Source organism: Panthera uncia, assembly GCF_023721935.1.
Source record: "Panthera uncia isolate 11264 chromosome A1 unlocalized genomic scaffold, Puncia_PCG_1.0 HiC_scaffold_17, whole genome shotgun sequence".
NCBI lineage: Eukaryota > Metazoa > Chordata > Mammalia > Carnivora > Felidae > Panthera > Panthera uncia.
This window is the reverse complement of record NW_026057577.1, coordinates 4,569,180-4,591,852: the sequence shown is the minus strand read 5'-3', so window position 1 is coordinate 4,591,852 and position 22,673 is coordinate 4,569,180. Positions and strand designations below refer to the sequence as shown.

Here is a 22,673-nt window from a genome sequence, read left to right as displayed (position 1 = left end):
CCCCCCCCCCCCCCCCCCCCCCAGTCCTAAAGAAATTCTAACAAATGTCCTGGGGCCTGTAGCTCTGGGTCATCTGGGATCTCTTTCGTCTGAATCTGTGAAAACTCCTGGCTCTGGATTCCTCCAGGCCACGGGATGCCCAGGAGAATGGACCACAGGCTCTGCGGGAGGGTTCACATGGAGCGGTGCATGCCCAGCGGCTGCACGGCTGCACAGGGAAAGGGCCCACACGGGGCGGCGTGTGCCCAGATCTTTCACGGGGAAAGGGCCCACGCGGGGCCGGGCGTGCAGAGGGATTGCATGGCGGTAGGTCCGCGCGTGGCGGTTGCACGAGGAAAGGGCACACGCGGGGCGATGCGTGTAGAGCGGTTGCTTGGGGGTAGGTCAGCGCGTGGCGGTTGCACGAGGAAAGGGCCCAAGCGGGACGGTGCATGCCCAGCGGCTGCACAGGGAAAGGACCCACCCGACAAGGCGCGTGCAGGGCGGTTGCATGCGGCAGGGTCCGCGCGTGGCAGTTGCACGAGGAAAAGGCCCACGCAGGACCGTGCGTGCCCAGCCGTTGCAGGAGGAGAGGGCCCCACCGAGGCCGTTTTCCAGCCCCGCCCCAACAGCGCTGGGGCGGGGTGCTCGCCGCCCAGGTCCTGGCAGCTTACAAAAAAAATTTAGAAATTAGTTTTCATATACTAATATGACACCTCTCCCTCTTGTTTACGAGTAATTTAAGGGGAAATGACCATCCTTGTAAGACTTCAGGGTGCGAGGACGTGGGCCGGCCGACGGACGGGAGAGTGAGGCGCACCGCTGCCAGGACCTGAGAGGGGTGGAGTACATCGCTGCCAGGACCCGGGAGGGGCCGCGCGCACCTCTGCCTGGACCTTCCCGGGGAGAGCGTTGCTGCCGGGACTCCGAAGGAGGAGGAGCGCGCACCCCTGCCAGGACTTTGTAACGGGAGCACGGCTGCCAGGATCCCAAGGAGTGAAGCACACCTCTGCCAGGACCCTGCGTGGAGGGCACCGCTGCCAGGACCCTGCGTGGGGCGCCCCGCTGTCCCCGCCCCGCGCGTCCCAGTCGCCATCCTGGTCCACGTCCTAGGCTCTCCGGCCGTGTTCTCCATCCCCGTCCCCGGTCTCCGCCGCGTCTCGGGCCGGCCTCGCCCGCACTTCCTGGTCACCGTCCCTCCGCCCGCGCCCTTCCCGAGGGCCTCCGCCGCCGCCGCCCTGGCGCTGCCCGCCGAGGCCGCCTGCGCCCTGTGCCAGCGCGCGCCGCGAGAGCCGGTGCGCGCCGACTGCGGCCACCGCTTCTGCCGGGCGTGCGTGGTGCGCTTCTGGGCCGAGGAGGACGGGCCCTTCCCGTGCCCCGAGTGCGCCGACGACTGCTGGCAGCGCGCCGTGGAGCCCGGCCGCCCGCCGCTCAGCCGCCGGCTGCTGGCGCTCGAGGAGGCGGCCGCTGCGCCCGCGCGAGACGGCCCGGCCTCCGAAGCGGCGCTGCAGCTGCTGTGCCGCGCCGACGGGGGCCCGCTGTGCGCCGCCTGCCGCATGGCCGCGGGGCCCGAGCCGCCAGAGTGGGAGCCGCGCTGGAGGAAGGCGCTGCGCGGCAAGGTGCGCGCGGGCGGCGACCTGTGCGCGTCCCGTCCCCGGCCTGCGTCCCCCACCCCCCCTCCCCGGGCTGCTCTGACTTCCCCTCCCCAGCCGTCTGTCCTACACCCTCAGCAGGTGTTCTGTTTCCCAGCCTGAACCCCGGCTCCCCCCCCCCCCCCCCCGGCCGGGGTCGGGCCCCCCCCCCCCCCCCCGCCCCTTGCTTGGTGTCCTGTTCCCCATCCGTGCTTTCTGGCCTTGGACAGTGCAGTCTCCATCCTCCGAGCGGGGCCCAGTCCTCCAGTCATTCCCGGTCCCCAACCCTCTGACGATACCCTGTCCTGTTTCCAATCCGGATTCCTTATTCTGAAGTGTGCTCGGTTACCCCTCATTTGCCGGACGGTGCCCTTTCCCCCTTCTTTCTCTCCTGGACGGTGCCTTCTCCCCTTATCCCCCAGCCCTGTAAGGCGGCTGTGCCCGCCCCATCCCTGGACCGTATTCTTTTTTCCCCACCTCCGACACTCCTCTCCGAGCTAGGATTCAGACAGTTCCGCCCCTCCCTGCACCGTACTGAAGACAGTGTCCATCTGCTGACCCCACCCCCGTATTTCACCTACCACACCTCATTCCCCTCCTCCAGGCGTGACGTCACCCTGTGGCAGTGTCCCCTGCTCCCCCCCAGGTTCTGTCTAGTGGACCAGGCAGTCGGCCTGGGCTGTCACCTGCTGTGGTCCAGTGCGGCCCGCCCCCCGCCTTTACCTGGACCATTTTCATACTGGCGCTCCATGACCCCCACCCACTTGGTTCTGAAACCTTGGCTGTGCCGTGGACCATTGCGTGGGGCACCTGACCCTGGAGAGAAACCTGCCATTGGAGAGTCTGGGTGCAGGTGGGCCCAGGGGACCACCTCCCCTCCCCCTGAAGAGCTGGGGGCAGTGCTATTTCCGAGAGTAAAGATGGATCCTTTCTTGGTGCTGAGACAGGGTGGTCCGTGCCCACCTGAGAGGAGGGAGGAGAGAGCATGGCAGCAAATTATCAGGGGTGGGTCCTGGGGTTCGTGTGAGCCCCGGGCGGTGGCACTGGTGGGTGGTGGCTAGGGGCTGCACTGCCGCTAGCAGGTGGACAGGAGCTGGGCTCTGCTTCTGCTGGGGAACCCTAGGTCTAGGTCAGCGCACTCTTGAAAAGCCGTGCTCCATCCCTCCCATCGGTGACGGTAACACTGGGCCCCCTGCACCCCCCAAGGGGTGGCCTTATGTCTGGTTACCTGGTTATATTCTTGGCAGACCCTTTCCTATCGGAGTTCTTTCTGGGGAGAGCTTAGAGAGGTTGTTGAGACCCCCTCTGGTCCCTGCAGTCCGTTTTTGCTGAGTGCCCCCGGACCAGGTGAGGGGGACCCTGGACCTCTGACTGCACCCATCAGTAACCATGTGTCTTTCCAGGAGAACAAGGGTTCTGTGGAGATCATGCGGAAAGACCTGAATGACGCCCGGGACCTGCATGGTCAGGCTGAGTCTGCTGCTGCCGTTTGGAAGGCAAGTGTCCTCCAGCCTGGGGTCTACCCAGGGAGAGGGTGTGGGTGTGAGCCCTGACCCTATTTGGCAGGGATGCAGTGGAGTGATGCTGGCTGTGCAGCCAGCCCTTCTCCCCAGGTGGGCAGAGGTGAGGCGGGAGGCCCCAGGGTTAGCCCTGGGACACAGGTGTCCCTCCCTGCCGTCCACCTGCCTGCCCTGCAGGGACACGTGATGGACCGCAGGAAGAAGGCCCTGACCGACTACAAGAAGCTTCGGGCCTTCTTTGCCGAGGAGGAGGAGCGTTTCCTGCAGGAGGCGGATAAAGAGGAGGGGTCCGCAGAGGACGAGGACACAGACCCGGCCGAGCGCTTTGGGTCACTGCTGCAGGCTGTCTCGGAGCTGGAGAGGAGGCACCGCAACCTGGGGCTCAGCATGCTGCTTCAGGTGGGCCCCCCATTGTGTCCGGGCCCCAGAGGAGGGTGCCAAGGCCCTGTGGGGTTGGGGGCAGGCATCAGCAGGTGGCTGGGGCGCCTCTGGCCTGGGTGTTTTCACAGCAGCTTCCTCTCCCTCCACACCCTCCTGCAGTGATGTCCTGCCCTCTGCTGGCTCCAGACGGTAACAGCTCCATCCACCCTGGCCTGTTGCCCAGCAGCTCCTCCATCACCTCCTCCTGGACCCGCAATGACCTTCACCCATGAGGGTCTGCACCGAGGTGCACACACAGGATGCATACCACGGGTGGCCACCTTGGGTGGGCCAAGACTGCCCCTAACAGTGTCCCTGTTCCCTTTCCCTGTGGGTATTCATGGTCCCCAGGCTGTAACCGTTTTACCGTAGAGACCTGTAGCTACTGGTGGGTACTGTTGACCCCAGTGTATCACGACTCTTCATAAAGTTCTTGTCGCTGTCACTGAGTCTCATTTGCCTGGGGTCTCCGTGGCCCACAGCGGTTGCCAGGCAGCCCAGATTGTGCAGGCCTGGCACTCACCCCATTTAAATTCCACCCACGATGGGGCCGCTCTGTTGGACATGCAGACCAGACCCTTGCACATGTGTGGGGCATCCAGTTAGGGTGCAGGGAAGAGAAGGCTCACGGCACCTGGAGGGGAGGGCGGGCGGGCAGGTCAACTGTTTGTGGCTAGAGCTCCCTACAGCATGTGTCCTGGGGCAGAGGACCAGTGCGGGTGCAGGTCACCCCCAGGCCTGCACGTGGATGCCATGTTCCCTCTCGCTCTGCCTCTGGCTCCCTTTGCTTCAGGTTTTCTCCAACAGACGAATGTGGCAGAGTTGTGACTTAGTGGTAGCATCATCATGTACATTAGGGCAGGCAGTAGTGACGCAGCACAGAGATGGGGATGTGGGGTCCTAGAATGTTGACACGGGGCCATTAAAGATGGCTGAGGCTGGGAGTCTTCCCAGATGGTGCAGACTTAAGGCCTGTAGGTGCAGTCACACATTCCCAGATGAGGCCTCAGCACTATTGCCCCTCTGTTTCTGAGAGTTTGGGTGTGGCTGGTGTTCATGGAGCCCAGTAGAGAGGGCTTGCTCCAGCCGGTTTGCCTGGCATCCCTCCTCCCATCTGCCTCCTCCCCCGCCCAGAGGGTCTCCAGGGACGTGCTGTATCCACACTGCTGCAGGAAGAGGGCTCCCGCAGATGGGACTTCTCTCTGATGGGCTCTCTGCCTCCGCTGAGTGACCCTGGCCAGCTGCCTGCCTTCCTTCTCTGTGGAGATGTGCTGGACAAACCGTGAGACCATGGCCAAGTAACAATAATCCTGACTCCTCAGACCCAGGGACGGTGCTAGAAGTGTCCCGCTCTAGATGTGGGGTGGACATAGGGAGGGCACTGTAGGGAGCCTGTGTCCAGCAAGCCAGGAACATTCTAGTGTGGATGGCCTGCAGTTGCAGCCAGGCCCACTGCCCACTTGGTAGTTTCTCGAAGTGCCCCGCTGGCCTCCAGGGCCTCGTGACTCACCCCAACTGCCTGCTCCCTGCTGGCACCCCCCCACCCTCGCGCCCCTATTCCCCTGTGGAATAGTGTTGCTCCTCCAGATTTGTGCGGCCGGCCAGTCCCCTGCCTTCGAGTCTGCGCTCAAATGACATCTTACAGAAACTGTACAATATCTTCACAAGCTCCTGCGTGTGAGGACAAGCAAAGCAAGGTCTCGTGTGGGCTCTCAGCGGTCCTCGTGTGTGCCCCTCCGTGTGATCCAGGTCCGTGCAGGGGCAGGAGCCCGAGGAGAGTAGGCAGCGCTCTGCACGGAGGCCCCGAAGTGGAGATTTGTCTGCTAGAAGACCGGGGCACTTTGAGGAAACTGGTTCCTTTGTACAGGGCCCAAATGCCTTTCCCTCCGATCCCCCTTATCTATCCCAGGCGGACCTGCTTGTTTCCAGTTTCAGGGATGTTGAGTCTGGCAGGCAGAGAGACACACTGGGGGGCCCTTTGCACTCTGTGGAGTGCTGGATTGACCAGCGGAGGGGCTGATTGACCAGGTGCAGGACAGCAGCACGGCAGGAGGTGCCCACACCATTGGTCAGACAGGCTCTGGGAAGGGCCGGGGAGGTGGCGCCCCAGTTCTCTGTTAGGGCTGGAAACAAGGAACCCGGATGATGTGGGTCAGGACACCCTGAGGGGGTGTGAGCCAGCACCGCTGCTTTGAACAGCCGCCTGAGAGAGTAAGCTCCATAAACAGGAGAGGCAGGCTGGCTGGGAGGTCAGTGGGGGGGGGGGGCATGCCTGGGACCCGCCCCCAGCCCCCCAGACTTGGCGATTTGCCAGAAAAGCTCCCAGAGCTCATTGAAGGCTGTGGTGCTCACAGTGACCGTTTATCACAGGGTGAGGAGACAGGTAAAGGTCAGCTGAAGGGAGAAGTGGGGAGCAGCAGAGTCCAGTAAAAGTGCCCAACACAGGTGCCATGAAGTCCAGCCGCAGACCAGAGACCCTGCCCTGTGTCACGTGGTCAGGCCACCTGGAGTGGCCCAGGGCCCCTGGGCACACAGACATTCCTAGCAGGGTGCCCTGGGGGTTAGGTTCAGAGATTGCCTCCCAGCCAACTACACCCCGGGCCGGGTGCTACCCTGTACCCTGTGTCACCGCACTCCAGCGTGCCTTGGATGACAGCATCTTCTGGCCCTGGTGCACCTCGGACAGTCACGGAACCTTGTTTGTAGTGTTGAGAGGTTGGGCATGACCTGGGTCCCCGTTACAGTGTGGGGGTTGTGTGGTGGAGCTGGTCCTGCAGAGATGTGCACACAGGGTGCCCCGACTGGATGTGCTTGCCTAAGACCAGCAGAGATGTCCGGGGAGAGGCTGGTCTGCCGATGGTGTCCTGGATGCAGGTGCAGCTCCTCCCAAGGGGCAGAACTCTATAGACCTGGGCACTGACACCCACCCTCTCACCGTGGGCGGTGGGGGTCCTGCGGCGGGGTGGGGTCACAGCAAGAGAATACTGTCAATCCTTGCCTGCCAGTGGGGCCACCCAGTGCTTGGAACTGTCCCCTCAGGTAAGATACAAAGGCTTGTACAAAATGCCTGTTCTGCTCAGCCAGGCGGCCCGCGGCCAGAGTTAACGCAGGCTGGCGTGTCACAACTGACGTGGGTCATACTAAGACCATGCAGGAAACTCCTGCAGATCAGGAAGAGCCCAGAGTAATGGGGTTCAAGACCCACAGCCCAGGCTGGTGCAGAAGAGGAGCCAGAAGGCTCAGAAGCCCAGGGAGAAATGCTCAAAGTTAGTAGTGCCTGGAAGTCAACAATGTCCGGATGGAGATGGGGCAGTGGACAGCAACCCCCCTTCCCCCGCACCCTTACCCCAAGCCCCTGCTCTCCTGCTGCGTTCTGGAGTTCAAGCTGCCAGATGTCCTGGCATTTAGGGTGTAGTGACCCTGGACCCAGCAACCCTGCTTACAAATGTCCTATTGCAAAGATGTCCTCCCCAGGCCCACAGGGTGATGCACATGCCAGCATTCAAGTCTCTGTTGTCATGGGGGAGGGGGTGGGCAGGGCAGACTCCAGTGCCCCACAAGGGGGAGGTGGGAAGTCAAATGGGGGATGGAGGCCACGGAGTAGGCCGCAGCCCTGGGGACACAGGAACTAGACACAGGGGAACTTGGACTGTCTAAGGGCACCATGCTGAGTCACAAAAATAAAGAAGTATAAGATGGCACTATTTGGGGCACTTGGGTGGCTCAGTCCATTCCAACAATGGCTCAGGTCATGGTCTCACTGCTCAGGAGTTCGAGCACAGCATTGGGCTCTGTGCTGACAGCTTGGAGCCTGGAACCTACTTCAGATTCTGCCTCTGTCTCTCTGCCCTTCCCCTGCTTGCACTCAGTCTCTCAAATATAAGATATTAAAAAAATTAAACTAAAAAAAAAAAACAACAGGACGAACTTTTTACTGAAACTTAAAATGTGTGCACGCCGAACAATTCAAGGTTGCAGGACACTCCAAAAACTGGTGAATGGTACCTGTCTGAGTAGGTGCCTTTGGGGAGGGCAATGAAGATAAAGGAAGTGACAGCAAAGCAGAAGAAAAGGCACCAAGGTGACCCAGCAGGGACTGGGGGTCCCTACCTAGCACAGGACTTCATGCCTGGGAAGGAAGTCAGTTCCAGGGTGGCGTAAGTCACTCGGATTTCTGTAACTGGCTCCTCATTAAGTGTGTGGGTGCCTGTGCGTGTTTGGGGGGGAAAATCCTGAGAAGCTTTTGGAATATGACAGCGGTGCGCATCCTGGAAGGTGTTGGGGGCTGCAATAAATGAACAGAGAACATCGACTCTAATGTGCATGTATACTGGTCCAGACCTACAGACTCCACGGGTCTCTGGCCCCCCACGCACCATGCAGATTTCTGGGGATCTTCCTCTGCCCATCCTCTTTGGAATGTCTTCTTTTTCCTTCTTTCCTGTCTTGAAGACTCCAAGCCAGGCAGGGGTCCCCAGCGGCAGCTGCTTCCAGAAGCCCCCTGCCCTGGGTCTCCCTGGGCTTCCAGAGCCGCTGTCCCCAGAGCATCCAAAGACCTGGCACAGTGCGTGCCCAGAATCTTCTCAGGGAAGGCTAGTTCCTGGAAGGACACAAAAGACCACAAACTGGGTAACAGCTGGAACTCATCAGAAAGTGACATTTGTTTGGGCAGAAGAAAGCAGTAAAGGGATGCCTGAGTGGCTTAGTCGGTTAAGCATCCGACTCCTGATTTCAGCTCAGGTCACCATCTTGAGGTTTGTGAGCTCGAGCCCTGCCTCTGGCTCCTCCAGGACAGTACTGAGCCTGCTTGGGATTCTCTCTGCTTCTCTCTCTGCCCCTCCCCCGCTCTGGAGCATGCTCTCAAATATGTTGAAATAAAAAAGCAGTAAAGTAGCTGCCAGGCGCTCGGGAGTCCCCTCAGTCAGATGGCTTATCAAAGTTGAGGTGTTTCATTCATTTCCTAACAGGAATCTTACTCTGGAGTCATGATTTATTAAATATTTTTTAAAAATTTATTTTGAGAGCGAGGGTGTGAGTGGGGGAGGTGCAGAGGTTTGCATTGGGCTGTGCAGTAATAGAGCCTGATGTGGGGCTCACACACATGAACTGTGAGTTGGTGACCTGAGCTGAAGAGGACTGAGCCACCCGGGCGTCCCTGAAGACCTAATTTAAATGAGACAAATACACTGAAATCCACCCCCACCCCCACCCCCCTTTTGAAGATAATCTTTTGGACTCTGAGGTTTTATTAAACCTTCCTCCGCGAAGCGATGTGCTAGTGAGCCAAGTAAGTATGAAACCACTTAGAAAGGAAAAAATGTCAGTTAAAACATCATCAGCACAACAAATAGTCAAGTAGGTCAACCAGTCAGAATGAAACTTTCAAAGGACACAACCATCTCCACAGTCTTGTTTCTTCAGGTCGGTTTTGCGCGAACGAGTGAGCAAATTTACATAAAAAGCAACAGAAAACGCAACACGTGGGCCATGGATACAAACTCATGTCTCCTTCTGGGCAGAACAATCATCTTGTAAACGGTCTCAATCCCACAGCAAAACCACCACTGAACTCGTTCGGTGACCAAGGATGGGGTCTCCTTTTGCACAGGCAACCTCTCCCGGTCGCTCTTGCGCGCAGCCTCCTTTCTTTCCTTACCTTGAGGAATTTTATTCTGACTGCGAGGCTCCGAAGCGCCACCTCTTCGCCTCCTGTGACCGAGCGGGCCCTCCTGCCCCGGTGGAGGGGGACGCACAGCTGGGGCGCAGCGCCTGGCCGGTGCCATGGCGACCAGGATGTAGGCGACACTCTGGGAAGTCCAGCCCAGCCGCTCTAGTGCTCCTTGTTTCTGTGCTCGCTGCCCGCCTCCTCTTGCCGCGGGCTTGCGCGGTCACCGCGCACCCCGCCTGCCAGCCGGGGTCAGCAACTTCGGAGGAAACCGGAGCCTGAACGGGGGCCTGAGGAGTGTGCCCGAGCCAAAAGGCCCATTCCTATGCCAGACAAGCCCGCAGGGGCGACCGGGAGGCGGGAGAGCCGCAGGCGTCTCCAAAGCACGCGCCTTCAAAGCGCGCGAGCCCAGCCGGGAGCTCAGCTAGGACCGCACTCCCGGGCTGTATGCAAATGAAGCGACTTTCCAGATCTCGTCTGATTGGACAAAGCGCAGGACACGGCGTCGCACAGCAGCCAGTGAGGATCCAGGGCCGCAAGTCCCCACACTCCATTGATGAATACAGCATCCAGTGGCGGCGCTCCCGGAATATAAAGCTCTCTGGCCGGCGACTGACTGGGAGGCATGTAACCAAGACTTGCAGGGCTGCAAGGTGCACGCAGGCAAGAGGGCGCGCATCATCCAGTCAGCCTGCAACTGGCCACCCGCTACGACCCCCAGCTGCACAAGCTGCTGGGCTGCGCGACCATCGTCCAGGCCGTGCTGCTACAACACCGAACACAGCCAGAAGACCTACTGCTGTCTCTTCCCGTCTCGTCTGTCCTTGTCCTTCCTTGTCTTTGTGCGGCTGAAGTCCTACAGCCAAGGTTGGCACACAGGCTGGTAATGGCCCAGGCCCTTAACGCCTTATCTCCGAATACGGGGAACCCCAAGGCAGGCCTTGCTGAGCTCCTCACCTGGGTGCAAAGCTAACCCCAGGCTCTTAATCCTGTTCCTCCAGGGCTGCGCACTCTTCTTGAGCCTAGCCTTCAATACACCGGTCTGTCTCCTAGGAAGGTTGTGTGTCTCCCTTAAAGCTTCTATTGAATGAGGTCGTAGGCTTTTCTCCTGTGACACTGCCTCTGTCGGTTTCATTTTCAGACGCGGCCAGGGACTCCTAAGAGGGTTGAGGAAAACTTCCCTCTTCCCCCACCCCTCCCCTGCCGCTCACCCCCTTTTTCCCACCTAGTGTTGTACTCTCGGCTCCTCCGCAACTAAGACCCTACTTAGGTTCTTCCAAGTGCCCATGGCCTGAAACAGTCTGGCGCAGAGGACTCCAGAGGTGAGCCTTAATCTAGCCTCCCTGAGTCTGGCCCAGCCGGCCCTGGATGGGGGGAGGCAGAGAAAGGTAAGGACGTAAAATGTGTGAACTTCCAAGGTAGTGGTTTTTGTTTTTTTTTTAAATTTTTAATTAAATTTTTTTTTTACTAACTTTTTTAATGTTTATTTTTGAGACAGAGAGAGAGAGAGAGAGAGAGAGAGAATCAGTGGGGGAAGGGCAGAGAGAGAGGGAGACACAGAGTCTGAAGCAGGCTCCAGGCTCTGAGCTGTCATCACAGAGACCAATGCGGGGCTGGAAGCCACCAACCTCGAGATCATGACCTGAGCCCAAGTCGGAGGTCCAACTGAGGAGGCCACTCAGGCGCCCCTGCAGGATGGTTTTCAGTCCCCAAAGGCCACAACTGATTTTAGCAGGAAGCAGAAACTGCAGGTGCCTTCCTCTGTACTGCTGACTTCTGTTCCCCCCCCCCCCCCCCCCCCAGACAGGGTCTGAGCTCTTCCAGTATCTCCCAGTCACGTGGGTTCGTATTGGCCCGTTCTGAACCAGGACAAAAGTGGAGAAGTCTAGAGGTGCCTGTTAGCTGAGTTAGCAAAGAAACCTAGGTCAACAGGTCAATCTGGCAGCCTGCAAGAAAAGCAGGTTTGAAAAAAAAAAAACAAACCCAAATAGTTCTGGGGCCTTGTTACACTGCCTCCTCCCTCTGGCCTCCTGGGCTTCTTATGTCCTGGCTGCTCTTACCCCTTCTGCACCCTCCAGGCAGTTACCTGGACCCCAAGCTTTCTGAAAAGTTTGTGCTGACCTGTGTGTGTTTCACCTGCAGGCAGCAGACTGCCCTGAGCAGATTGGTTTTGACTGACTTTTTTTTTTCCTTGTGAAAGTTGCTTAATTTTTTATCTGTGTGTTGTTTGTTTTGTTTTGTTTTGTTTTTTCAACTGGCTGCCACTGGTCCTGGTTTGGCAATCTGCTTATGTTCCTCCTGACAGTGTAATGATACTGCCTTCCCTGTGAATTGTAGTTCACTGCTCCCAGAACAGTTGCAAATAGTTATGCTTTCCAGTGGCACCATGGAGTGACACTTCCAAGCATTTCAGAAGAGGCTATTGGAGCTTAGAGATGTTATATGACCCGTCAAAGCAGCAGAGCCTGGTGGGCGACATGTAGCAACTGAACCTGCTTGTCCCTGGGGAGTGTATCACTGAGTTCTGGGCAGCACTGTGGATTTCTTATCATCAGTGATCCCACTGGATCCTCCAACCACCTTACACTCTAGGGTCATGGGACCACAGACTCTTGTCTACCAGAAATGGAGTTGAGTACCCATGGGAGATTTTGACAGAGACCAGAATCTCTGGGAAGGTACGTGGTCTGGATGTAGGATATCAGAAGCCCCTGCCACATATGTGCACAGAATCCCAGAGGATGGTGGCTTCTTACAGGCTCACGCCCTAGTGAGTCTGGGGAGGAATGCTCTGTAGACAGGCAGAGGTGGTGGGACCATTGGAGCATCTCCAGTCCCTCTACTTGGTGGGCAGGGATCCCAAGAGGAGGGGTTGGTTGGAAAGGCTCAGGGCAGCAGACACAGTCCAGAACATTGCTGAACGTGAGAGGTCCTGCTAGTGCAAAATGCAGAAAAGTGCCACATGGGGAACACAGACACCCAGTCACAGCATGTGGAAAACCTGGATGTGTCTGAACTTGAAGCCTGGAGGCATCTACATGGATGGAAGGACTTATGGCCAATTGGCCATCCTGTAAATGTTCCCAAGTTGAACTCTGGAGTAAGGGATTGCCATAGTGTGTGTGTGTGTGTGTGTGTGTGTGTGTGTGTGTGCATGTGTGCGTATGTGTGTTTTAATTGGGGTGAAATTCACAAAACAAAGTTCATCACTTCACTTCTGAACTCTTATGTGGCTTCTAGCAGACTTCTAGCAGACTTTTGGTGGAGTCTATCAGGTTTTCCATGTATAATATCATGTCATCTGCAAAAAGTGAAACCTTGACTTCATCTTTGCCAATTTTCATGCATTTGATTTCCTTTTGTTGTCTGATTGCTGATGCCAGAATTCCCAACACTGTGTTAAACAACAGCGGTGAGAGTGGATATCCTTGTCATGTTCCTGATCTCAGGGAGAAAGCTCTCAGTTTTTCCCCATGGAGGATGATATTAGCTGTGGGCTTTTCATAAATGACTTTTATGATGTTTAAGTATGTTCCTTCTATCCCGACTTTCTTGAGGATTTTTATTAAGAAAGGATGCTGAATTTTGTCAAATGCTTTTTCTGCATCGATTGACAGGATCATATGGTTCTTTTCTTTTGTTTTATTAATGTGATGTATCACATTGATTGATTTGCAAATGTTGAACCAGCCCTGCAGCCCAGGAATGAATCCCACTTGATCATGGTGAATAATTCTTTTTATATGCTGTTGAATTCGATTTGCTAGTATCTTATGGAGAATTTTTGCATCCATATTCATCTCAAAACAATGCATGCATAACTCTCAAAGAAATTGAATCAGTAATAAAAAATCTCCCAGGACACAAAAATCGAGGGCCAGATGACTTCCTAGTGGAATTACACCAGACATTTAGAGAAGAGTTAATACTATTCGCAAACAGTTCCAAACAAGTAGAAATGGAAGGAAAAGTTCCAAATTCATTCTATGAGGCCAGGATTACCTTGATTCCAAAACCAAAGACCCCACTAAAATCCCTGATGAACCTGGATGCAAACCATCTCAACAAGATACTAGCAGATAGAATCCAACAGTACATTAAAAGAAGTATTCATCACTATAGAGTGGGATTTATCCCTGGGCTGCAAAGGTGATTCAATATTTGGAAGTCATTCCATGTGAAACATGACATTAATAAAAGAAAGAGTAAAAGCCATACAGTCCTCTCAGTAGATCCAGAAAAAGCATTTGACAAAACACAGCATCTATTCTTGATAAAAACAGTCAACAAAGTAGGGCTAGAGGGAACATACCTCAACATAATATGGCCATATATGAAAGACCCACGGCTAATATCATCCTCAACTGAGAAAAACAAAGCTAACGAATTGATCAAAACCTATTTCAGCAATATAACTGAACAAGAATTTACACTAATAGTCATAAAATTAATGTTGGGCTTGAAAAAAGCATAGAGGACAACAAAGGATCTATTGCTACAGAGATCAAGGGACCAAGAAATAGTCATGAGGAGCTAAAAAATGCTATAAATGAGCCGCAAAATAAAATGGGGGAGACCACAGTATGGATTGAAGAGGCAGAGGAGAGAATAGGTGAATTAGTAGATAAAATTATGGGAAAAAAAGGAAATTGAGAAAAAGAAATAAAAAAATTCAGGAGTATGAGGGGAGAATTAGAGAACTAAGTGATGCAATTAAATGGGACAATATCCGTATCATAGGAATTCCAGGGGAGGAAGAGAGAGAGAAAGGGGATGAAGGTGTACTTGAACAAATCATACCTGAGAACTTACCTGATCTGGAGAAGGAAAAGGCATTGAAATCCAAGAGGCACAGAAACTCCCTTCAGACGTAACTTGAATCGATCTTCTGCATGACATATCGTATTGAAACTAGCAAAATACAAGGATAAAGAGAGAATTTTGAAAGCAACCAGGGATAAACAGGCTCTAACTTACAAAGGAAGACCCATAAGACTAGTGGCAGACATATCCACTGAAACTTGGCAGGCCAGAAAGGAATGGCAGAAAACCTTCAATGTGATGAACAGAAAAAATATGCAGCCGAGAATCTTTTATCCAGCAAGTCTGTCATTCAGAATAGAAGGAGAGATAAAGGTTTTCCCAAACAAACAAAAACTAAAGGAATTCATCAGCGTTAAACCAGCCCTGCAAGAGATCCTAAGGGGGATTCTGTGAGTGAAATGTGGCAAGGACTACAAACTACCAGACACCACTACAAGCATGAAACCTACAGACATCACAATGACTCTAAACCCATATCTTTCAATAATAACACTGAATGTAAATGGACTAAATGCTCCAACCAAAAGACATAGGGTATCACAATGGATAAAAAAACAAAAACAAACAAACAAGCAAAAAACAAGACCCATCTATTTGCTGTCTACAAGAGACTCTTTTACACCTGAGGACACCTTCAGATTGAAAGTGAGGGGATGGAGAACTATCTATCATGCTACTAGAAGCCAAAAGAAAGCTGGAGTGCCATACTTATATCAGACAAACTGGACTTTAAATTAAAGGCTGTAAGAAGAGACGAAGAAGGGCATTATATAATAATTACATGATCTATCCATCAGGAAGAGCCAACAATTATAAATGTCTATGTGCCAAATACGGGACCCCCCAAATATATAAAACAATTAATCACAAACATAAGCAACCTTATTGATAAGAATGTGGTAATTGCAGGGGACTCTAATACCCCACTTACAGTAATGGATAGATCATCTAGACACAGGATCAATAAAGAAACAAGGGCCCTGAATGATACATTGGATCAGATGGCCTTGACAGATATATTTAGAATTCTGCATCCCAAAGCAACAGAATATACTTTCTTCTCAAGTATACATGGAACATTCCTCAAGAGAGATCACATACTGGGTCACAAAACAGCCCTTCATAAGTAAAAAAGAGTTGAGATCATACCATGCACACTTTCAGACAACAATGCTATGAAACTTGAAATCAACCACAGGAAAAAGTCTGGAAAGCCTCCAAAAGCATGGAGGTTAAAGAACACCCTCTAAAGAATTAATGGGTCAACCAGGCAATTAGAGAAGAAATTTAAAAAAAATATATGGAAACAAATGAAAATGAAAATACAACAATCCAAATGCTTTGGGAAGCAGCGAAGGCAGTCCTGAGAGGAGAATACATTGCAATGCAGGCCTATCTCAAGAAAGAAGAAAAATCCCAAATACAAAATCTAACAGACACCTAAAGGAAATAGAAGCAGAGCAGCAAAGACACACCAAACCCAGTAGGAGTAGAGAAATAATAAAGATCAGAGCAAAAATAAACAATATAGCATCTAAAAAAAAAAAAAAAAGAAACTGTAGAGGAGATCAATGAAACCAAGAGTTGGTTTTTTGAAAAAATAAACAAAATTGATAAACCTCTAGCCAGGCTTCTCAAAAAGAAAAGGAGATGACCCAAATAGATAAAATCACAAATGAAAATGAAATTATTACAACCAATCCCTCAGATATACAAGCAATTATCAGGGAATACTATGAAGAATTATATGGCAACAAACTCGACAACCTGGAAGAAATGGACAAATTCCTAAGCACCCACACACTTCCAAAACTCAAACAGGAAAAAATAGAAAATTTGAACAGACCCATAATCAGCAAAGAAATTGAATCAGTTATCAAAAATCTCCCAACAGGGGCGCCTGGGTGGCGCAGTCGGTTAAGCGTCCGACTTCAGCCAGGTCAGGATCTCGCGGTCCGTGAGTTCGAGCCCCGCGTCAGGCTCTGGGCTGATGGCTCGGAGCCTGGAGCCTGTTTCCGATTCTGTGTCTCCCTCTCTCTCTGCCCCTCCCCCGTTCATGCTGTGTCTCTCTCTGTCCCAAAAATAAATAAAAAACGTTGAAAAAAAAAAATCTCCCAACAAATAAGAGTCTGGGACTAGAGGGCTTCCATGGGGGAATTCTACCAGACATTTAAAGCAGAGATAATACCTATCCTTCTCAAGCTGTTCCAAAAAAATAGAAAGGGAAGGAAAACTTCCAGACTCATTCTATGAAGCCAGCATTACTTTGATTCCCAAACCAGACAGAGATGCAGCAAAAAACCAGAACTACAGGCCAATATCCCTGATGAATATGGATGCAAAAATTCTCAACAAGATACTAGCAAATCGAGTTTAACAGTATGTAAAAAGAATTATTCATCATGATTAAGTTGGATTCATTCCTGGGCTGCAGGGCTGGTTCAACATTTGCAAATCAATCAATGTGATACATCACATTAATAAAACAAATGAATAGAACCATATGATCCTGTCAATCAATGCAGAAAAAGCATTTGACAAAATTCAGCATCGTTTCTTAATAAAAACCCTCAAGAAAGTTGGGATAGAAGGAACATACTTAAACATCATAAAAGCCATTTATGGAAAGCCCACAGCTAATATCATCCTCAATGGGGAGAAACTGAGAGGTTTCTTCCTGAGATCAGGAACATGACAGGGATATCCACTCTCACTGCTGTTGTTTAACATAGTGTTGGAAGTTCTAGCATCAGCAATCAGACAACAAAAAGAAATCAAAGGCATCAGAATTGGCAAAGATGAAGTCAAGGTTTCACTTTTTGCAGATGACATGATACTGTACATGGAAAACCCAGAGACTCCACCAAAAGTCTGCTAGAACTGATACATGAATTCAGCAAAGTCGCAGGATACAAAATGAATGTACAGAAATCAGCTGCATGTTTATACACCAATAATGAAGCAACAGAAAGACAAACAAAGAAACTGATCCTGTTCACAATTGCTCCAAGAATCATAAAATATGGGCAGAAATGGGCAGAAAACATGAATAGACACTTCTCCCTTCTATTCTGAACGACAGACTTGCTGGGTAAAGGATTGTTGGCTGCATATTTTTCCTGTTCATCACATTGAAGATTTCCTGCCATTCCTTTCTGGCCTCCTTTCAGTAGATAGGTCTGCTACCACCCTTATCTGTCTACCTTTGTATGTTAAGGCCCATTTATCCCTAGCTGCTTTCAGAATTTTCTCTTTATCCTTGTATTTTCCAGTTTCCCTATGATATATCATGCAGAGGATTGATTCAAGTTACATCTGAAGGGAGTTCTCTATGCCTCTTGGATTTCAATGCCTGTTTCCTTCCCCAGATCTGGGAAGTACTCAGCTATGATTCGTTCAAGTATACCTTCAGCCCCTTTCTCTCTCTCTTCTTCTGGAATTCCTATGATAGGGATATTGTTCTGCTTGATTGCATCACTTAGTTCTCTAATTCTCCCCTCATAATCCTGGATTTTTTTATCTCTCTTTTTCTCAGCTTCCTCTTTTTCCATAATTTTATATTCTAATTCACCTATTCTCTCCTCTGCCTCTTCAATCCATGCTGTGGCTACCTCTGTTTTATTTTGCACCTCATTTATAGCATTTTTTAATTTATCATGACTATTTTTTAGTCCCTTGATCTCTGTAGCAATTGATTCTCTGCTGTCCTCTATGCTTTTTTCAAGCCAAGCAATTAATTTTATAACTATTACTCTGAATTCTTGTTTGGTTACATTGCTTAAAAGGTTTTGATCAATATATTAGCTGTCGCTACTTCCTGGAATTTCTTTTGAGGAACATTCTTCCATTTCATCATTTTGCCTCGTTTTCTGTCCCTTATACATTTTAAAAGCTTTTTGTCAGGGCGCCTGGGTGGCTCAGTCGGTTAAGCGTCCGACTTCAGCTCAGGTCACGATCTCGCGGTCCGCGAGTTCGAGCCCCGCGTCGGGCTCTGGGCTGATGGCTCAGAGGCTGGAGCTTGCTTCTGATTCTGTGTCTCCCTCTCTCTCTGCCCCTCCCCCGTTCATGCTGTGTGTCTCTCTCTGTCTCAAAAATAAATAAACGTTAAAAAGAATTTTTTTTAAAAAAAAAAAGCTTTTTGTCTGCTCTGCACCTGCAAGCACTTCTATATTAAAGGAGGGTCATACACTGCCCAGGTCCTGGCCCTTCAGGAGGTGTTTTTTTGGAGATTGTTACATGCTGTCTATTGTTGTGACTTTGATTATTTTATTACCCTACTCATAGTGATATTTTGGACCCTCCACCAGGTGTGTTTTGATTTGTTTCTTGGAGTAGTCGTATCTTTTTTCCAGCTTTCCCATTTTCTTCCTAGTAGATTCTGTCTTTTTTCCTCCCAGGCTCTGGTTTTCAAAGTCCTTTGGCTTCTGAACTTCTTTGTTTGACAGACGTGGGAAGTATGGATCCCCCTACTTCTCCACCATGTTGACCCCTTGCTAACAGATGCACAATATAAATCAAGATAAAGCACAGATGCTCATAGATAGTTCAAATTTCTGGCGGCTGGATGCTGAGATGCTAAGTGTGGTTCCCGGGGAAGGAGCTGGGTGGCGCCACTCTCACTGGTCTGCTGTGCGCTGCCTCTGGACAGATTGCTGCAATCAAATGCTGAATGCTATCTTTGCTTTTCACCTTTTTAGTAAAAGCAAAAGTCCTCTTCAGATTTCTTTCAGTTAGTAAAAGCCTCTGTATATCTTATAGACACTGTTACATTCACTCTTTCAGGACAAAATTGCTAATTTTCTCTGACTGGAGGTGTGGTTTTGAGTCATATCACAGCTGGAATAAGATTTGTATGCTTCTTGTAGATGAGATGGGGCATGCCACCCCAAAAAATGGGACTGCGGCATAATTATTTTCAGTTTAAGGCCTTTGAGATCCTGAAATCCTACATCAGCCTAAGGCAGGGCCGCCTGAAAAAAGGAAACTTCAGGGGTCCTAAATACGCCCCAAGAACAATCCTAATCTCTTCTTGGAGGAGAGAAGCCAGCCTCAATCCCAGATGAACTTGGTCCCAAACGGGCACATCTCTGGTCTATTTCCTGAGGGCTCATTCATCTTTCCAAAAAAACATTTGCTTTTCCATAAGCTCCCTACCTACTCCCACTTTCCTGTCTTAAGTGAGTTTTTAGACCCAAGTTCCAAGCAGTCCTGCAAGTCCCCCACGTGTATGCATCATGCACATGCTAATCAGTTTCTGTTTGTTTTTCTCCTGTTGTGTCTCTGGTTAGTCAAATTTACAGGGAAAACAGTCTTCTTCCTCTCCCAGTGTTAACCTTCCTTGCTGCATTTCTGGGGTCATCCTTGAAACAAACATTTCCAGGCTCTGGGCCTGGCTTTGACCTTATGATGCAAATCTGTGTCAAGCCTAAAAACACTCTTTCCATAAGTAGGAGAATAAACGTGGCCCAAGGAACTGACTGTCTCACCTTGCTTCCTGTTGACAGGTAAAATGTGGCATGGGAAGGTGTGTCTTCCCAGGAAGCAGTGTGGGACAAGGAGGCAGGGTACACATCTTGGCTCTAACTGCATGTGTATGCAGAGCTCACATCCAACCCTTCCACATGCAGGGCCTTCTCTATCCCACATGGAGGTGGACCCGACCTTCCAGGAGGAACCCACTGTGCTGGGGAGGTGGACCCGACCTTACAAGAGGAGCCCACTGGGTTGGGAAGTGGACATGACCTTCCAGGAGGAGCCCACTGGGTTGGAGAATGGACACGACCTTCCAGGAGGAGCCCACTGGGTCTGGAAGTGGACACGAACTTCCAGGAGGAGCCCACTGGGTTATGGAAGTGGATATGACCTTCCATGAGGAGCCCACCGGGCTGGGCAGGGGCTGGCTGCATGGAGCACTGGGCCTTCCTCCCTCTGACAAATGCTCTCTCCTGGACCAGACTCTGGTCAGGCTTCTTTGAACCCCCTTCTCGACTTGGCCTCGACTTTTTATTTATTATTTATTATTATTTGTATTTATATGTTTATAGAAATATACACATTTTATACCATTTCTTATTTACTTATATTTATATAGCTACAAAATATTTATAAATAGCCCATTTTATTCATATATATAAATATAAGCATTTCAGTAATTGTTTTGCATTTATATATCTACAGAAATATGCATATCTTGTAGCATTTCTTATTTACTTATACTTACATAGATATAAAACTTTTATAAATACTGTATATATATTCCATATTTATATTTATAAAATTAACATTTAATAAATAATGTAAATATTTATTTATATATATGTATAGAAATATACACATTGTATAACATCTTATTTATTTATATAGATACAAACTATTTTAAAATACTTCATGAATATTCCATATTTATATTTATAAATCTAAACATTTTAATAAATTTTAACATAAATATTTATATTTATACATGTGTAGAAATATACACATTTTATAGCACTTCTTATTTAGATAGATGAAACATTTTATAAATATTTATAAAAATTCCTTAAGCATGTTTTTTTAAAAGCAGGCTCCATTCCCCGTGGAGAGCCCAACACAAAGCTTTAACTCACATCCCTGAGATCAAAAGTTGGATGCTAACAGACTGAGCCACCCAGGCGCACCCAAAATTCCTTATACATTTTTAAAGAATGGTGCACATGATTATGGAAGCTGGAAAATCCCAAGGTTTACAGGGTGTCTGCTGGCTGGAGACCCAGAAGAGTGGATCTGTTGTGTGTCTGTTCATATCCAAGGGGAGGAAGGAAGCTGATGTCCTCTTTAGAACGCCCTCTTTGGGTGGTCAGCCTGATTGGATCAGGCCCACCCACATTAGGGAGTGCCATCTTCTTCCCTCAGTCTGCAGATTCGCTGTGAATGTCATGCAGAACCACCTCATGGACACACCCAGAATCATGCTCACTCCAGGGCCCCATCTAGTGGACATAGGAGAAACCACCACAATGACTTTATTTGGAAAGGGAACAGCTTCAAAAAACCTTCTCAGGCTAGCAGGAACCTGGGTTCCACTCTGTGTGTCCTGTGCTCAAAGGACAGTCCCTGCTGTGGACAGGTCCCATTCCTCCTGCATAATTTGGGCTCAAAGATATAAGTATTAGCCTCTCTGGCTGCCCTGAGACTACCTTAAACCAGTGGTTTACAATGACAGAGATGCGTTTTCTCAGGGCTGTGGAGGCCAGGAGTCTGAAGTCAAGATGTCACAGGGCTGTGCTCCCTCTGAAGGCTCAGGAGGGTCCCTTCTGCCTCTCCCAGCTGCTGAGCTCCCAGGCATTGTGGGTTTGTGGCCTCCATCACCACATGGCTGTCTCAAACCCCCTCCCTTGTCTCATAAAGATCCTCCCTGATCCAGGATGCTCTCACCTCAAGATCCACCCCCCACCTTATCACCTTTGCAAAGACCCCATTTTCACATGAGGCCACATTCTGAGGTCCTGGGTGGGCAAATCCTCTGGGGGCTACAACTGAACTCACTGCAGTTTCTCAGGAGCTGCAAGTGTTTGCCTGGATATCTGCTCGGCAGACATCTGCTCCAAGTTTCCCCAAGTTTTCTTCCTTCCTTCTTCTTTTCCAACACAAGTGCATCCTTCACCATGACCCATGCTGTCCCTACATTGTGATGTTGACCTGTGACTGCCTGATGCCCTTTGAACCCAGGAGGAGCTGGAGGCCCACATGGACCCCCACAGCTGCCTCTCCACTTTGTGACCCCTCTGTAGGGCACCCTTCTGCCCCCATGAGCCCTGAAGGTGGGCACTGGGAGGCCTGTGCCCCATGGCAGAAGGGCATCATGGGACCACGGGTAGGCTTGGGATAAATCGGAGGGCATTCCCAGTACAGCAGTGGATGCAGGTGCATCATGGCCACCATGGGGCCCTTACTGTGCACATCCTGGGTCCCCATCTCTAGGGAGCAGCAACACAGCCCTCTGGGGTGGGGGGCATTGGGATGAAATGAGACATTCCCATGTATGTGCAAATGCACACAACTTGCTTAAGGTAGAATCTCTCTTTCATGTCTGGGTGTGAGCACACACACTAACCAACAGAATGTGCACAGAGTGAGTTGAGTTACCCTCAAGATCACATGGGGTCACAGCCCAGGGACCCTCCTTGGGAGAAAGACCCCTTCCATGTCTGGGGGGCAAGTCTTCACTCTACATCAGATCTGGCAGCTGCAGCCAGGGGAGGCACATGATGGACCATCCCAATCCTGTTCATGCCCCCATTGGCCTCTCCTAGCACTCAGGGGACCAGCCTCACTGGGGAACCCTGAGCGCTCTCCCCAGGAGCTCCTGGGCTCCTTCCAGCTTCCCTCCATCATCATACCCGTAAGTAGGGTGGAAGCAGCTTCTGGCAGTGGTTTTAGTCTCATCTTCCCTCCATCCTCATGCCTTGTTTGATTCCACATCCACACTTGTGTCTAGTATACTCTCTCTGCCCACATGCCCTGATTCAACCCTGACCAACCTCAGGGAGCCCTGGAGTCTTTGGCTTGGCCTCAATGTAGCTCTGTCTGCACCGACCTGCCATGGTGAGGTGGGAAGACAGAGGCATCCAAGGTAGACCAGATGACTAGGACTTT

At 50.9% G+C, this 22,673-nt stretch overlaps 1 protein-coding gene and 1 long non-coding RNA gene across 2 annotated transcripts; one reads left to right on the top strand and one right to left on the bottom strand.

Annotated features, from left to right (window-relative positions):
• The first annotated feature begins 300 nt into the window (after window positions 1–300).
• Window positions 301–3,995, top strand: RNF187 (ring finger protein 187). The gene is made up of 5 exons (XM_049648812.1): window positions 301–306; window positions 819–1,598; window positions 3,014–3,106; window positions 3,308–3,529; window positions 3,671–3,995. The coding sequence occupies exons 1-5, from the start codon at window positions 301–303 to the stop codon at window positions 3,671–3,673; spliced, it is 1,104 nt and encodes a 367-aa protein (XP_049504769.1). The 3' UTR covers window positions 3,674–3,995.
• Window positions 3,996–7,465: 3,470 nt separating this feature from the next.
• Window positions 7,466–9,650, bottom strand: LOC125934826 (uncharacterized). Its single transcript, XR_007461531.1, has 2 exons — window positions 9,207–9,650; window positions 7,466–8,150 (listed from the first exon to the last, which is right to left on the bottom strand). It is a non-coding gene; the product is annotated as an uncharacterized LOC125934826 (long non-coding RNA).
• Between the last annotated feature and the right edge of the window lie 13,023 nt (window positions 9,651–22,673).